This window comes from Propithecus coquereli, unplaced genomic scaffold (assembly GCF_000956105.1).
Source record: "Propithecus coquereli isolate 6110/MARCELLA unplaced genomic scaffold, Pcoq_1.0 Scaffold235, whole genome shotgun sequence".
NCBI classification, from domain to species: Eukaryota; Metazoa; Chordata; class Mammalia; order Primates; family Indriidae; genus Propithecus; species Propithecus coquereli.
The window spans coordinates 241157-257881 of NW_012147897.1; the positions used below are offsets into that span (position 1 = coordinate 241157).

Here is a 16725-nt window from a genome sequence, read left to right on the forward strand (position 1 = left end):
AGGTTTTCTTCTACTCCCTTGCCCACGTTAATTGCCATTTAGAGAGCAATGATGTATTTTATGGCATAAGGAGTATTTTCTTTGTGGATCAGAATTAGGTAGGTAGTAAGCACAGATGTAGACTTCAAGCTTTGAAGATGAACAAATAAACACTTCTTGGTAATTGCTTATGTTCTGGATTCTCTCTGCTTACAACCTCTCTGGATGATATCTTCATATAGTTACAGCAGATTTTTATTTCCCAGCTATCCCAGCATTAAAAATTCAAGGTCTTTTTCTTTGCCCAACGCTTCTCTCTTCACCCATCCCATCCTGCATTCACACACACACACACACACACACACACACACACACAGGCACATGCAATGCACACATTCTTAGGCATTCACAGGTATGCACATATTTTCAAATGGCTGCTTTCTTTCAATTATGATTATTACTCCAACTGCTTTCTCCTTGAGAGTTGACACTAAACCACTTTAGCTAAAACATTTTGTGCAGCCCTTCTGTCAGGATACACTATTTCCTTCACAATATCTATCTCCAGGCACTCATGTGTTCATGATCCTCCACTGTAGTGATAACTTTATTTATCTTATGGACAGCTATAATGCCAGCACCTATAATAAAAGTCCTTAAGGATAATTATTACTGAAAGAATATTTAAACAAATATTTGGGATTTTAAAACTGTGTGACTGCACATAAGGAAACACCTGAGTAACCATCATATTTAGTTTTTTTTTTTTTTTTTTAATTACACTCTCAAGGGAGTCTTTAGCTTACTCAGATATGCAGATGGGAGTCACACCAGGCTCTGATTCTCCAAAGGGTTTACATTAACACAGCAGAGAACAGTACATTTTCTTCATTTTTTGTTTGTTTTATTTTTTATTATAAGCTAAAATAACCTAAAATATTTTCAGAAGGAAAGTAACTAAGTCAGCAAGAATTATGTTCTAGTCTTGCATCTACTCTTTATTAAATATGAGGCTTTGGGTGAATTTGTTACTTCATTTTTTAGAGATTCTAATTTTTTATCTGGAAACCAGCATAATAAAATCTGATCCCCTCATCTTAGAGTTGAGATGATCTGAGATGATACATGAAAAAGTGAATGTATAATAGTATTGTGAAGTGAAATGCAAATATGAAGGGTTATAGCTGTCTGTGACTAACTGTAGAAGAGTGACAGGATCCATAACAGGGACAGTTTTTGGAAAGGAGTAGAACAGTAGAGTACATATCTCAAGACATATGAGTTGAAAGTTGTTGTAATAAAAACTAAGGTCAATGCCTAATGGGGGAAAAACCTGAATACTGTTTTTTTTTAAAAAACCTCTTTAAAATTCAGCAGCTCTCACTGGCTATGCTATTCAAATGTTTGATTGTTGTGGATTTCCAAAAAGTTACTGGCTTGGTTTCTGTTAAGGAGGAGTTGGGAAATTCTTTAAAATAGAGTTATTGTCCCCTGGGTTCCAGGAAGAAGGACCCCATAGAGGAAATTATATTGGTTGGCAGCTGAGAGGTACTCAGGGTCCGGGAGAGAGAAAACATGGAAAAAGAAAATGGTTCTATTCCCAAACTGGAGTCTTCACTGAGATCTGATTTTGTGACAAAATATTGCCATTTACAGTCGCAGAATCCTCATCAATATAGTGTTGAGGAATGTCGAAAGGCCTATGAGCATCCTTCTAATTCAAACATTCTTGAATTTCCACTCAGACTTTTAGATCTACATATCAGCATGCATGCATATCTCCTCAGAAATTTGAAAATTAAAATATATGAGTAAAAAATATATAATTTCTTTCTTGTGGTTTGATTTTTAAAAAAGATTTTTAAATATGTATATATCTACATCTTGATATGTCAGAAAAAATTTCTGATCATATTTGACAATAGAGCTCTCTGTATAATTTTGATTTTTATTGTATTATGGAAATAATTATCTATTGGCAGACATAATGAAGTCATGAAAGGAGAATATGACAGGAATTTAGGAGCCATGAATTGGGCCCCCAACCCTAACATAATAAGTACTTAAGAGGCTGGGCTTCATTTTCAGAATGTGAACAATGAAAAGTTGGAGCCAAGAGGGATTCAGTCCCTTTCCTGGTTGTGTTTTGAACTTCATCTCTTTGAGGGATTCACTTCTGTGGTGCCTTCATTGAGGCCCTCCTGGAGAATCCCCCTCAGTCACTTCAAATTATTTGTTCTCTACGTTGGCTCATTTTGACTTAAGGGGAAGTACTTGGTTGTGAGTGTTGAGGAGAGTATGATGAAGGAAGATTTTGCAAGATCTTACTCTGTGCTCCATATTCTGACCCGATCACCTGTCTCACTGTAGGGCCTGTGACTGCACTTCCACATGTGTTCTGCCCCTCAGGTCATCATGTCAGACTCCAACCACACCAGCACCTCCTTGTTTCTGACGGGCCTCCCGGGCCTCGAGGCTGTGCACACCTGGCTCTCCATCCACTTGTGTGCCACGTATGTGGCTTCTCTGGCAGGGAATAGCCTGATCCTGTGGGTGGTGAGGACAGAGCCCTGCCTGCACCAGCCCATGCACTACTTCCTGTCAATGCTGGCAGTGACTGACCTGGGCCTGTCTATCTCAACACTACCCACTATACTCCCCCTCTACATAGTGGGTTCCGGAGGGGTGGCCATGGACTTGTGCCTGGCCCAGCTCTTCTTCATCCACACCTTCTCCATCATAGAGTCCTCTGTGCTGCTGACCATGGCCTTTGACCGTTTTGTGGCCATCAGCAACCCCTTGCACTATGGCACCATCCTAACCAGCCCCCGGATTGCCAGCTTGGGCCTGGCCATTGTGGTTCACAGTGTTGCTCTCCACATCCCGGCGCCCATCATGCTGAAGAAGCTGCCTTCCTGCTGGAACCATCAGCTCTCCCTCTCCTACTGCCTGCACCCAGATGTCAGGAAGCTGGCCTGTGCTGACATCCATGTCAACAGTGCCTATGGTCTCTCTGTGGTTCTCTCCATGCTAGGTGCAGACTCAGTGCTCATTGTTGTCTCCTATGGGCTGATCCTCCAAACAGTGCTGTCCATTGCCTCCAGGGCTGAGCACCTCAAAGCCCTCTACACCTGTGTCTCCCACATCTGTGCTGTATTGTCTTCTATATACTCCCCCATTGGCCTGTCCATGATCCACAGATTTGGGAAGTGGGCTTCCCCATGCAGGCGTGTGCTACTCTCCTACTTGAGCTATCTCACACCTCCAGTGCTGAACCTGATAGTCTATACCATCAAGACCAAAGAGACCTGAATGAAGATGCTAAGTCTCTTTAGGTGGAATGGAACTAGCAATAGGGTTAAAGAGCGTTATTACAATCTTCGTCTGAGGGGAGGAGCCAAGATGGCGGACGAGAAAGCCGCCAGTCAGAAGGTCTCTGCAAAAAAGACGAATTTTAGAAGAAAGAGAAAAAAATAAGCTAGCAGAGAAACATAGATCGGGTCAGGGTCCGAAGGAAGGGTACCTGAAACTACAAGAGACTCCATGGGAAGACGTTGCAGAAGAGAACTGGAGGGAGAAAGGTCCCGAGAGGCTTGGAGACCAGTGACAAGGGTAGGTGGAGCAGTTAACTTCCCCCTCCCTTGCATCTTGGACTACTGGTGGGCTCCTGAGAGGTTGCAGAGACCTGCCGACACCAGCCCACAGACGGCTGCCGCCAGTGAGCAATGGCCTCTTGCGGACTCAGCGCCGGGTTCACAGCACCCTCGGGGCACCTCCCCAGGCGCAGACCCGAGCCTAGCGGTAGACGCCATAGTGCTCCATTCTCTCCTTCCCCCTCCCTATGCGTGGGTGCCCAGAGAGACAATGTAGCCATCACACGGAGGCATCTCCAAGGAACGGGACCTTTCCTTTTGGGGCCCTACAGCAGACTGAGGGGTACTCAGACTGGGAGTTCCCTACCCGCAAGCCCTCCCAGGTGCTACTTGCCTGGGGACTCCAGGAGAGTGGGGCAAATCCCGAGGTGGAGTGAAATCGATACAGCTTGGGCACCCTGTAGGTGATTGAAGACCAGCACCCCTCCCCCTGGCAGGGTCAGGGATTGATCTCCAGGGTCCAGGGGACAGGCCTGCAGACCAGACCCCATACACCCAGGTCAGGATTGCACTGCCCTGGGGCACAGAAGAGAGATCTATGAAAGAGCCTACTGAGGAGTGTGTGTCTTCAGGGGCAGATCAGCGTGCCGGAGCGGCAACTCTCCTCCCAAAAGAGGGCTGGGCACCCAGCTCAGGCTATGATCCTGGGTAGGGAACCTCCTGGCCCACATCACAGCCAGGGAAGATCCATCGGCCTGAGGTCCCGCTTGCTGGCAGAGGCCCGGGAGAGGACATGGAGAGGGGGAGATAGGAGGGGAGCGAGAACGGCTCCAGAGTGCAGGTCTTGGACAGCCCCACCCCCCAAGCCCAGACTTTCAGTTGAGTGGAGCCATTTCAGCCCCGCCCCCCACCCCCGGCAGCTTTGCACAGAAACAAAGAGCAGACCTCTGACCCCTGCTAGCAGCAGTTGTGGAGCCTGAGGGCAGGCTTACCCAACCCAGCCCCATCCAGACTCAGTACCCCCACTGAGGTGGAGAATAAGGACACACCTGGATATCCCAGGGCCCCACCCACCACCCGAGGCACAAGAGGCCCTCTCTAGAGGAATAAGAGCTAGCTACAGGACCCAAAAACAGCACCGCAGCTTGCTCCTCCCTGCAAGTGTCACCTACTGACAGGGAGGTCATCCTGCACACACTTTTACAGCATCTACTGATTCATCATAAAGGCTGTGGTCGAATCTCACCCACAAACACCACCTACTGGCTCAGAGACTAAACAGGGCATGTCATTATCCAAACGAAAAACTAAAGGCAAGAAGGAACAACTGATCCAGATGGGAAGGAACCAGCAAAAGAACTCTGGAAGTATGAAGACTCAAACGGAAAGCACACCCTCAAAGAGGAACAACAGCTCCCTTCCCTGACAATGGACATACACCAAACCCAGAACACTAAAATGACAGAAGAATTTCAAACATGGATTGTAAGAAAACTGAATGATATGCAAGAAAAAATGGGTAACCAACACAAAGAAACCACAAAAAAAATCCAGGAGTTGGAAGAAAAATTCACTAAAGAAATTGAAATATTAAAGAAAAATCAAAACGATCTCCTGGAAATAAAGGACTTATACAGGGAACTAAAAAACACTATGGAAAGCCTCAAGGACAGGGTAGATCAAACAGAAGAAAGAATCTCAGAGATTGAAGACAACTACTTCAAATTAAATAAGTCAGTCACAGAAATCGAGCAGAAAATTAAAAGAAAAGAAATGTGGGATTATGTGAAAAAACCGAACCTGAGGGTGATAGGGGTTCTGGAAGGTGAAGAAGAAAACACTCAAGGGCTGGATAAGCTATTTAAAGAATTAATACAGGAGAATTTTCCAGGCCTTGCTAAAAATCTAGATATACAGGTACAAGAAGCTCAACGGACCCCAGGGAGATTCAATGCAAATAGGAAGACATCACGTGATGCAGTTATCAGATTGAACAAAATAGCGACTAAACAGGCCCTTCTATGAGCTGTAAGGTGAAAGAAACAAGTAACATACAAAGGAAAGCCCATCAGAATAACTCCAGATTTCTCAACTGAAACCCTACAAGGAAGAAGAGACTGGGGCCCCATTCTCACTCTTCTGAAACACAATAATGCCCAGCCTAGAATCTTGTACCCTGCAAAACTAAGTTTCATATATGAAGGAGAAATAAAGACATTCTCAGATAAGCAAAGACTGAGGGAATTCACCAAGACAAGACCAGCTCTCCAAGAAGTACTCAAAACAGAATTACACAAGGATCACCACAATAAACACTCTCAAATGTGAAACCACTCAAAAGTTAAAGATCAAAGACTAGATTCCACAATGGCTCAATAGAGAAAACAAAGCAACAAAATGCAACCCAACAGAATGAACAGTAATTCACCCCACCTATGGGTTCTCTCAATAAATGTGAATGGTTTGAACTCCCCTCTGAAGAAACATAGGCTGACTGAATGGATAAAAAAAAACAAGCCAAGCATCTGCTGTCTCCAGGAAATGCATCTAACATGCAAGGATGCATTTAGAATCAAAGTAAAGGGGTGGAAATCATTATTCAAGCAAATGGAAGCCAAAAGAAGGCTGGTGTGTCAGTTTTCATCTCAGACAACTTGGTTTTTAAATCAACAAAAGCAACGAAAGACAAAGGTGGTCGCTATATAATGGTGAATGGTTCAGTTCTACAAGAAGATATAATAATTCTAAATATGTATGCACTCAACTTGGGTGCACCCAGATTCATAAAGCAAGCTCTACTTGATCTAAACAAATTGAAAGACAGCAACACCATAATAGTCGGAGATTTCAACACCCCACTGACAGCACAGGACAGATCCTCCAAACAGAAAATTAACAAAGAAATAATGGACTTAAACAGAACTCCAGAACAAATGGGCTTCACTGACATTTACAGGACATTATACCCAAAAACCATTGAATACACGTTCTTCTCATCAGCTCATGGGACATTCTATAAGATCGACCATATTATAGGATACAAAGCATGTCTCAAAAAATTTAAAAAAATAGAAATCATACCATGCATCTTCTCAGATCACAGTGGAATAAAAACAGAAATCAACCCCAACAGAAACTCTCATCTCTATACAAAGTCATGGAAATTAAACAACTTTCTGCTGAACGATTCCTTCATAAACAAGGGAGTAAAGATGGAAATCAAAAGATTCTTTGAACTAAATGACAAAGGTGACACAAGTTATCAAAATCTGTGGGACACAGCCAAAGCAGTCCTGAGAGGAAAATTTATTTCCATAAATACCTATATCAAAAAGATCACAAATAGACAACCTAATGAATTGACTCAAAGAACTGGAAAAAGAAGAACAGACCAATCCGAAACCCAGCAGAAGAAGGGAAATTAATAAGATCAAATCAGAACTAAATGAAATTGACAACAGGGAAACTATATGGAAGATTAATAAAACAAAAAGTTGGTTCTTTGAAAAAATAAACAAAATTGACACACCTTTGGCTAAACTAATGAAAAACAGAAAAGAAAAATCCCTATAAGCTCCATCAGGAACAAAAAAGGAGAAGTTACAACTGATGCTGTGAAGATTCAAGATATAATTTATGAATATTACAAAAACCTTTATGCACACAAACTGGAAAATGTGGAGGAAATGGACAAATTTTTAGAAACACACAGCCTCCCTAGGCTCAACCAGGAAGAAATAGAATTCCTGAACACACCAATATCAAGGACTCAAATTGAAAAAGCAATAAAAAACATTCCAAAAAAGAAAAGTCCAGGATCAGATGGTTTCACATTCGAATTTTACCACACCTACAAAGAATAACTGGTGCCTATCCTGCAGAAATTATTCCACAGCATCGAGAAGGATGGATTCCTCCTCAACATATTTTATGAAGCCAACATAACCCTGATACCAAAACCAGGAAAGGATATAACAAAAAAGGAAAACTACAGACCAATATCCCTTATGGATTTAGATGCAAAAGTTCTCAACAAAATTGTAGCTAACTGAATCCAGGTGCTTATTAAGAAAATAATCCATCATGACCAAGTAAGCTTCATTCCAGAGATGCAGGGATGGTTCAACATACGCAAATCTATAAATGTAATTCACCACATAAACAGAAGCAAAAACAAAAACCATATGATTCTATCAATAGACGCAGAAAAAGCATTTGACAAAATTCAACACCCTTTTATGATAAGAATGCTTAACAAAATAGGCATAGATGGGGCTTACCTAAAAATGATACAAGCGATTTATGACAAACCCACAGCCAACATCACATTGAATGGGGAAAAATTGAAAGCATTCCCACTTAGAACTGGAACCAGACAAGGTTGCCCACTATCTCCACTTCTATTCAACATAGTGCTGGGAGTCCTGGCCACAGCAATTCGGCATGAGAGTGGGATTAAGGCATACGAATGGGAACAGAAGAGATCAAACTCTCACTATTTGCTGATGACATGATATTATATCTAGAAAACCCCATGGATTCAACCAAGAGGCTCCTGGAATTGATAAATGAATTCAATAAAAATCTCAGGATATAAAATCAATACACAGAAATCAGAGGCTTTCATATACGCCAACAGCAGTCATACCGAGAACCAAATCAAAGACTCAATTTGCTTCACAATAGCAACAAAGAAAATAAAGTATCTAAGAATATATTTAACTAAGGAGGTAAAATACCTCTACAGGGAGAACTATGAAACATTAAGGAAGGAAATAGCAGAAGACGTAAACAGGTGGAAAACCATACCATGCTCGTGGGTTGGCAGAATCAACATCATTAAGATCTATAGATTCAATGCAATCCCTATTAAAATACCAACATCATTCCTCACAGATGTAGAAAAATTGATTTTACGCTTTGTATGGAACCAGAGAAGATCCCACATAGCAAAATCAATTTTAGGCAGTAAAAACAAAGTGGGAGGTATCAACTTACCAGACTTCAAATTTTATTGTAAGGCTGTAGTAATCAAATTAGCTTGGTACTGGTACAAAAATAGAGCCATTGACCAGTGGAATAGAACTGAGAATCCAGATATAAAACCATCCTCACATAGCCATCTAATCTTTGACAAAGCAGACAAAAACATACACTGGGGAAAAGAATCCTTATTCAGTAAATGGTGTTGGGAAAACTGGATAGCCACATGTAGAAGACTGAGCTAGGATCCATACCTTTCACCTCTCCCAAGAATCAGCTCACGCTGGGTAACAGATTTAAACCTAAGGAGTGAAAGTATTAGAATTCTAGAGGTAGATGTTGGAAATACTCTTCTAGACGTTGGCCTCAGCAAAGAATTTATGAAGAAGACCCCAAAGGCAATCACAGCAACAACCAAAATAAAGAAATGGGACCTGATCAAATTAAAAAGCTTCTGCACAGCCAAAGAAACTGTCACAAGAGCAAACAGACAACCTACAGAATGGGAGAAAATTTTTGCATGCTACAAATCCGATAAAGGGCTGATAGTCAGAATCTACTTAGAACTCAGGAAAATCAACAAGAAAAAATCAAACAACCCTATCAAAAAGTGGGCAAAGGACATGAACAGAAACTTTTCAAAAGATGACAGAATAATGGCCTAAAAACATATGAAAAAATGCTCAACATCTCTAATCATCAGGGAAATGCGAATCAAAACCACAATGACATATCACTTATCTCCAGTGAGACTGGCCTTTATCAAAAAGTCCCAAAACAATAAATGTTGGCGTGGATGCGGAGAGATAGGAACACTCATGCCCTGTTGGTGGGACTGCAAACTAATGCAACCTCTGTGGAAAGCAATATGGAGATACCTTAAAGAGATACAAGTAGAAGTACCATTTGATCCAGCAATCCCATTACTGGGCATCTACCCAAAAAAGCAAATGATACTGTATAAGAAAGATACCTGCACTGAATGTTTATAGCAGCACAATTCACAATTGCAAAGATGTGGAAACAACCCAAGTGTACATCAATACATGAGTGGATTAATAAAATGTGGTATATGTATTCCATGGAGTACTATTCTGCTTTAAGAAACAATGGTGATATAGCACCTCTTGTATACTCCTGGATAGAGCTGGAACGCATTCTACTAAGTGAGGTATCCCAAGAATGGAAAGACAAGCACCACATGTACTCACCATCAAATTGGTATTAACTGATCAACACATAAGTGCGCATATAAGAATAACATCTCTTGGATGTTGGGCAGAGGGGAGGGGGGAGCGGGGAGGGGGGAGGAGGGAGGAGGGGACGGGTATATGCATACACAAAGAGTGCAATGCACACCACCCGAAGGATGGACATATTTGAAACTCGGACTTGGGGGGGGCAAGGGCAACATACGTAACCTAAACATCTGTACCCCCATAATATGCTGAAATAAAAAAAAAAAAATCTTTGTCTGATAGAACAGAGACTAAGGGACACTCCAGCTACAGTTGCTGTTTAATCAGTTATATCATACTGAGCAGCTTATGTGAATAACTAGTCAAAATGGAGACATTATTCCCAGTCTCATGAAGTTCACTCTCTTTGGGGAAGATACACTCCGCATTTTCATCTATGCGTTCATTCAGTAAACACATACTTAGTGAACTTCCACCATATACTCTGAATTCTGCTAATATCTGGAGATAAAAAGAGAATGAAGTTCTGTGTCTGTTTGGAAGGTGAATTTCAACAACATGATATTCACGTAGGAGAATCCTCTTCTGATTAAATAATTCAGAGTTGTATAAAGTGCTTAGGATAATGTATACCAATTTAAAAACATATAACCTGCAGCTGTTAGTAAGAGGGAAAGAGGAGGCTGGCATTGCAGGCTGTTCACTGAGAGATAAGATGATTAGTAAAGTTTGCATTCCCAGTTAAATGTAACCTGCAAGAGGACAGAAATTAGTGTTTCCTTGTTAGCCACAGCAGCGTCTGGATATGGTATTTTGCATATAATAGTTCTTAGTGAGTATTTGCTAAATAAATGAAAAATTAAAGTTCAATTAAGACTTTGAGAAACAATTTTCAGCAAGATTGCAAATGTTCATGAGGCGAGGGCATGTAAGATATAAAAGTATGAAGGCGTTATCTTCAAAACATCTGTTGATAGCCATTCGGGATATCCAATTATTTTGATGTTCATCTATCTTAGAATGAAAGAAAGAGAAAGAAAAAAAAAAAGAAAGGAAAGAGGGAAGGAAGGAAGGGACTCAGAAGGGGAGGGAGAATTTTTTTTGTTGTTTATATCGCTAAACTTTGGCCAGAGTCACCAAGTAAGGAAAATCACAATAATGAAATAAATTTTCATGTTAATGTATCATTAATTGAAGGCCAAAATTCTGATAATGTCTAGATCCTGATTATAACCCAGTATTCAAAAGTGAATGAAATAACCATTTTGAAAATTAAATATGTCCTTTTTTTTCCTACTATTTACCTCATTTCAATAATAACAGCAATTTGTTCAAAATTCTGAAAATATGCAATTTAGCTTCTTATTGTCTATTACAAACAGTGGCTTTGTGTATTACAGGCGAAGAGATGGGTTAAAAGTATTTGTTTGATAGGTCTCATGTGTTCTGGATCCATATTAACTCTTGTTTTAAACTCAGATTGCCTGTATACTAACTGACTTTCTTCAAGTTAATTTATCTTTTTAACCTCAATTTCCTTAATGACAATATAAAGATTATAGTAATTTTCTGTATTGTTGAGGGGAAAATGAGAAATCATATATGACACATAAGAGAATTTTTCCAATTCTCTGAGGAATGTCTGCTGTTCTTGTCACCAGGTACTCCTATTGGATTTTTATCACTACAAGAATGCTTCTATGTCTCAGACCTTGTCCTTGAGTCTGGAAATCCTGAACTTTCATAGCTCAGTGTTTTTATTCTGCGCTGTGACTCCATTGATCATCTAACCTAAGTCTGTGTTTAGAGTGTGAAGGAGATGGATGATGCTATGAAAGAGTGATACCTTTATTGCTTCAGAATTCCCGGATAATACCATATACACCCAATCGTATTTCAATTCTGAATCTCCAAAGATTCTAGACAGGTAGTGTATTGATCCTGTGTTGCAAGCAAATTTAAGTGTTCCTGACATACATCCCAGAAGAAAATTACATAAATGCTCCCAAATTGTAGATAAGCCATTTTAATATGACATTTAATTTGAGTTGAGTTAAAATCTATACTCACTGGGTATCTACTGTATGCAGCTCTGTAAATTAATCTGGATTATACCCAGAGCACTCCTATCAAGCAGTTAAGAGTTAATAACTTCAAATAAAGCCAAAGAGGAGGGATTCCCAGAAGATTCCTAACCTCTCAGGTAGCTATTAATGAATGATAAAAAAGCTCAAACTGGGTCTCAAGTGCTTTAGGTTTGGGGGTTGTAAGAGAAAGCTGTTCCTGCAGAACTCTAGCAACCAAACTGCCTTGAGATGTCAGGTGAGAAGGAAATCAGGATTTAGCTGAGTTTGAATACAGAAACAAGATCATAGTTATTTGGGACTAATATCTGTATAGTTAAACTCTTGCATGTAGTACAAGAAACCACAGATATTTTTTTTATGAATATCCTATGAGGATATTTACATTTTCTATTGCAAAGATAAACAGAAGTTTTAGGGAATAATTCTGACCCAAATGCAAAGAAATTTCTTTAAAAATCTCAAGGATAGAGAAGAAGGGGGATATCCAATTCTATGTTAACATCGACCAGCCTCATCCCTCAACACTAACAGGCTCAGAGATTGTGCAGAGCAGATTCAGAGAATGTCAAGAGCCCTGAATGGAAAGTGCCCGTGTTACGACACACGGGGTGTCATGTCTAGAATTGTTAACATTTGCTTTTTTCTTGAATGATGGAGAATTGGGTGCCTTAGGCCCTTATCTATCTCATTTATTCAAAATTATTCAAATTAAAAAAGTGAAGATTAAAGAAAAACATAGCTTGATTATGATCCTGGGCTTGATTCCAGTTTTTTTGTTTTTGTCATAAAAAATGTATAATTTTTAGTTAAGTGTTAGAAATAAAAGTTATATTCCAGGTTGATATTTTGATAAACTGAATAGGACAATTTTAAAAAGCAGTGACCAGTAGACAAGATATATATGTGTCTTGTCTTCATTGCTGGGACAAAGAAAATGTCATTTTATGTGGAGGGAATATTTGATTGTGCAAGACCATTCCCTGGATAAATGGTTAGGTACCGGGAACATCTGAATAGCCATCTCAGCCAAGATCCTACGTTGCAGTTCAAAAACAAAAGTAAAAACAAAAACAAACAAACAAAAAAAAACCCTCCATATCTCCACAGCAGGCATTTTTGGGAAAAAGAGCCATGCTAACATTGACATGAAAATGCTCTTATCATTGATATATTATGAATTTCATTTAAGCTTTTAATTATCATACTGCCCTCCACCCCTTATAATGCAAGCAGAGCAGTTTATGTTTTGAAGGTTGCTGTATCACTATAATCTAGTTCAGTGAGAAGTTATCAAAATTCATTGCATAAATAATTCAATGAATGTTAAGATAAAATGGCCAATGTACAAATTCATGCAATAATCTGGTGGTGTTATTTTGTATTGATTATACATGAACTGTTTATACACAAAACAAATGTGTACAATACCACCAAAGGTCTTGATGATTAAATTCACAGATTTCTAAATCTATAGTTGTTCATATGGGACACAAAAATTATTTGGAGGTTTTCTTTTTTTTTTTTTGAGACAGAGTCTCACTGTGTTGCCCGGGCTAGAGTGCCGTGGCATTATCCTAGCTCACAGCAACCTCAAACTCCTGGGCTGAAGCAATCCTTCTGCCTCCGCCTCCCGAGTAGCTGGGACTACAGGCATGCACCACCATACCCAGCTAATTTTTTCTATATATTTTTAGTTGTCCGATTAATTTCTTTCTATTTTTAGTAGAGATGGGGTCTCGCTCTTGCTGAGGCTGGTTTCGAACTCCTGAGCTCAAACAATCCGCCTGCCTCTTGGGCTCCCAGAGTGCTAGGATTACAGGCGTGAGCCACCGCGCCCAGCCTATTTGGAGGTTTTATAAAATTGTTTATTAATTGTGCTGTCAACATTTCTACATCTAATTATAATTTTCTTTTCATTTTAAAAACACATGCTCATATGCTGTAACAACTTATTTTTAATGTGTTTCAGGATTGAACAAGATGTAAGAATCATCTGGGAGAATACAGTACTATAAGCTAAGTGAGAAGCATGAATCTTAGAATTTCATTTGAATACAAATGCAGTGCTAGATTTGCTTTTTAGAAACTGAATAGATCGATTGTAATCAATTTAATAAAATGCATATTTTTTAAAATTGAGGCCACATTACCTTTCGAAAAATGATATTGAAGGGACCTTGCTCATAGTTTTAGATTATCAAAAGGTTTATTAGTTGGAAATGGCAGACCATCTTTCATGGGAATGCAAGTACAACTAGTTGTAATTTAAATTACAATATAGACACTCTCAGATTCTAAAATTCTATGCCAAATATGGACAACTGTTCCAGGAAAAGCATGCCATCCTGGTGGCATGCTCCCTGTCAATAGCACCACCTCCTTCTTCTCCACCTTCCTGGTGACTGGCATTCCTGGGCTGGAGGCTGTGCACATCTGGATCTCCATACCCTTCTGTGCCATGTTCCTCATTACCTTGGTAGGTAACATGACCATCATGACAGTTATCTGGAGGGAGCAGACCCTCCATGTGCCTATGTACCTCTTCCTGGCCATGCTAGCTGCCTCTGATCTGGGCCTGTCCCTCTTCACTTTCCCCACAATGCTGAAGATCTTCTGGCTGGATGCTCGAGAGGTGACCTTTTCTGCTTGCTTCACCCAAATGTTCTTTATTCACACCTTCCAGGATTTTGAATCAGCCATCATACTGGCAATGGCCTTTGACCGCTATGTGGTCATTTCTCATCCACTGCACTATTCTTCCATCCTCACCAATAGTGTGATCGCCAGGTTAGGTTTCACCATTGTTTCACGAACCTTTGCTGTACAGGTGCCGCTCCCCATCCTTTTGAGGAGGCTGTGCTTCTGTCGCTCCAATGTACTTTCTCATTCCTACTGCCTGCATCCTGACATTTTAAGGCTCTCCTGCTCCAACACTAGGATCAATAGCAGTTTGGGATTGTTTGTGGTGCTCTCTACCATGGGACTTGACTTTTTGCTCATTCTCTTTTCTTATGTCCTGATACTGAAAACTGTGTTGAGAATTGCTTCTCACGGTGGCTGTCTCAAGGCCCTCAACACCTGCGTCTCCCATGTCTCTGCTGTGATCGTCTTCTTCACACCCATGATCTGCCTGTCTATGCTGCACCGCTTTGGCCCAAGACTTCCCTCACACGTTTATGTAACCTTGGCCAACATGCACTCCCTCATCCCCCCTGTGATGAACCCCATTGTCTATGTTGTAAAAACTAAGCAGATGCAGGATAAAATATGTAAGTTTTTCATCAAAAGAGGAGCTGGAGAATCAAGGTGACATTTATAAAATAATTTATAGATGGATAGTTTGGAATAACATTCAACCAACACTTTGTGATTGGCTAGAAATGGCAGAAAGGTAGGAAGACCTTAATATTAATATAATATATTTTCTCAGTCATGTCTTTTTCTTTTTCTACTATAGTTCTCCGATAATTTAGTCATGGAAGTTTTATTTGTGAAAATCATTCTCCACAGTCTGGGCAGTAAGTAAAACTATAGCATGGTAGTGTTCACACTCTCGGACTCCAGGCCTCCAAAATTGCTGGGATCATAGACATGAGCCACTGCGCCTGGCTGTTCTTTTTTTTTTTTTTTTTTTTTTGAGACAGAGTCTCACTCTGTTGCCCTGGCTAGAGTGAGTGCCATGGCATCAGCCTAGCTCACAGCAACCTCAAACTCCTGGGCTCAAGCGATCCTCCTGCCTCAGCCTCCCGAGTAGCTGGGACTACAGGCATGTGCCACCATGCCTGGCTAATTTTTTCTATATATTTTTAGTTGTCCGATTAATTTCTTTCTATTTTTAGTAGAGACGGGGGTCTCGCTCTTGCTCAGGCTGGTCTCGAACTCCTGAGCTCAAACAATCTGCCCGCCTCGGCCTCCCAGAGTGCTAGGATTACAGGCATGAGCCACCGTGCCCGGCCTGTTCTTAACACTCTATCATATAAACTTAACATTGGAGTATGTTTTATTTTATGTTTATTTATAACTTTATTTCAAGTCCTATACCTCTTACTATATGATATTTTGTTTGATTTTATTTTATGCCCCCAAGTCTCTCTCTAAATCTGAGTTTTCAAATTAGCCAATTTAGATTAATACAGTTCGAGAGAAGGTGGTTCAGGAATTCTTATGCATGTCGAGTGTAGTGATGATGGTGTCTTGACTCCGGTAAGACAACCATGTAGATATCAAAAAATAAAATGCTTTTTTATCTTTTTGGTATCAACCTCAGGACTTCAAGAAAAAAAAAAAAATTCTAAGAAAACCTTGTTGTTATTTGCCAGTCTGAGTTTTACCTAACTCTGTAGATAAGGTAGCGGTGTCATCTTACGTTTGTTATCAGAAAGGAACCTGAAAAAATTTGCAATTAAAATAAGTAACACCGTTTTATAACCATATAAACTAATGGAACTTTCCCTGTTCCATTTCTAAGTCAGAAATTTACAAAAAATATTTTAAAATTAAAATAATTTTAATTTTGTAATTAAAATTTTAACTAAAATAATTTGATACGAAAAAGCCAAAGAATTTTCCAACATGACAGTACTGTTTTACGTTCCTAGTAGAAAAACATAACAGTTCCCATTTCTTCATATCTTTGATAACATTTGATATTTTTTTTTTTTACTTTTTCTTTTATTTTTAGGCAAACCAGAATGTGTGCATTAAAAGCTCATTTTTGCTTTATTTCACATTTTCTTAAAGAGCAATGATACTAAGCATTTTTTTTCCTGTTTGCATATTATGTTTCATTAAGAGTCTTCAGGTCTTTTCCATATCTTATTTGTCCTCTTTTAAATTGGTCATTAGTACATTTTTATACATTCTACTATGAGACCTTTCTTAGAA

The 16725-nt window shown here is 39.8% G+C and overlaps 2 protein-coding genes across 2 annotated transcripts; both read left to right on the forward strand.

The window, feature by feature from the left end:
• The first annotated feature begins 2394 nt into the window (after positions 1 to 2394).
• LOC105811346 (olfactory receptor 51G2-like) lies at positions 2395 to 3291 on the forward strand. The gene has a single exon (XM_012645526.1). It carries the CDS (start codon positions 2395 to 2397, stop codon positions 3289 to 3291), a length of 897 nt encoding a protein of 298 aa, XP_012500980.1.
• A 10903-nt stretch (positions 3292 to 14194) lies between these two features.
• LOC105811347 (olfactory receptor 51G2-like) lies at positions 14195 to 15151 on the forward strand. The gene has a single exon (XM_012645527.1). It carries the CDS (start codon positions 14195 to 14197, stop codon positions 15149 to 15151), a length of 957 nt encoding a protein of 318 aa, XP_012500981.1.
• The last annotated feature ends 1574 nt before the right edge of the window (positions 15152 to 16725 follow it).

What these genes read in the sequence shown, in the direction of transcription:
- LOC105811347 (XM_012645527.1), top strand. Translation starts at nt 14,195, where the DNA reads ATGCTCCCTGTCAATAGCACCACCTCCTTCTTCTCCACCTTCCTGGTG.
- LOC105811346 (XM_012645526.1), top strand. Translation starts at nt 2,395, where the DNA reads ATGTCAGACTCCAACCACACCAGCACCTCCTTGTTTCTGACGGGCCTC.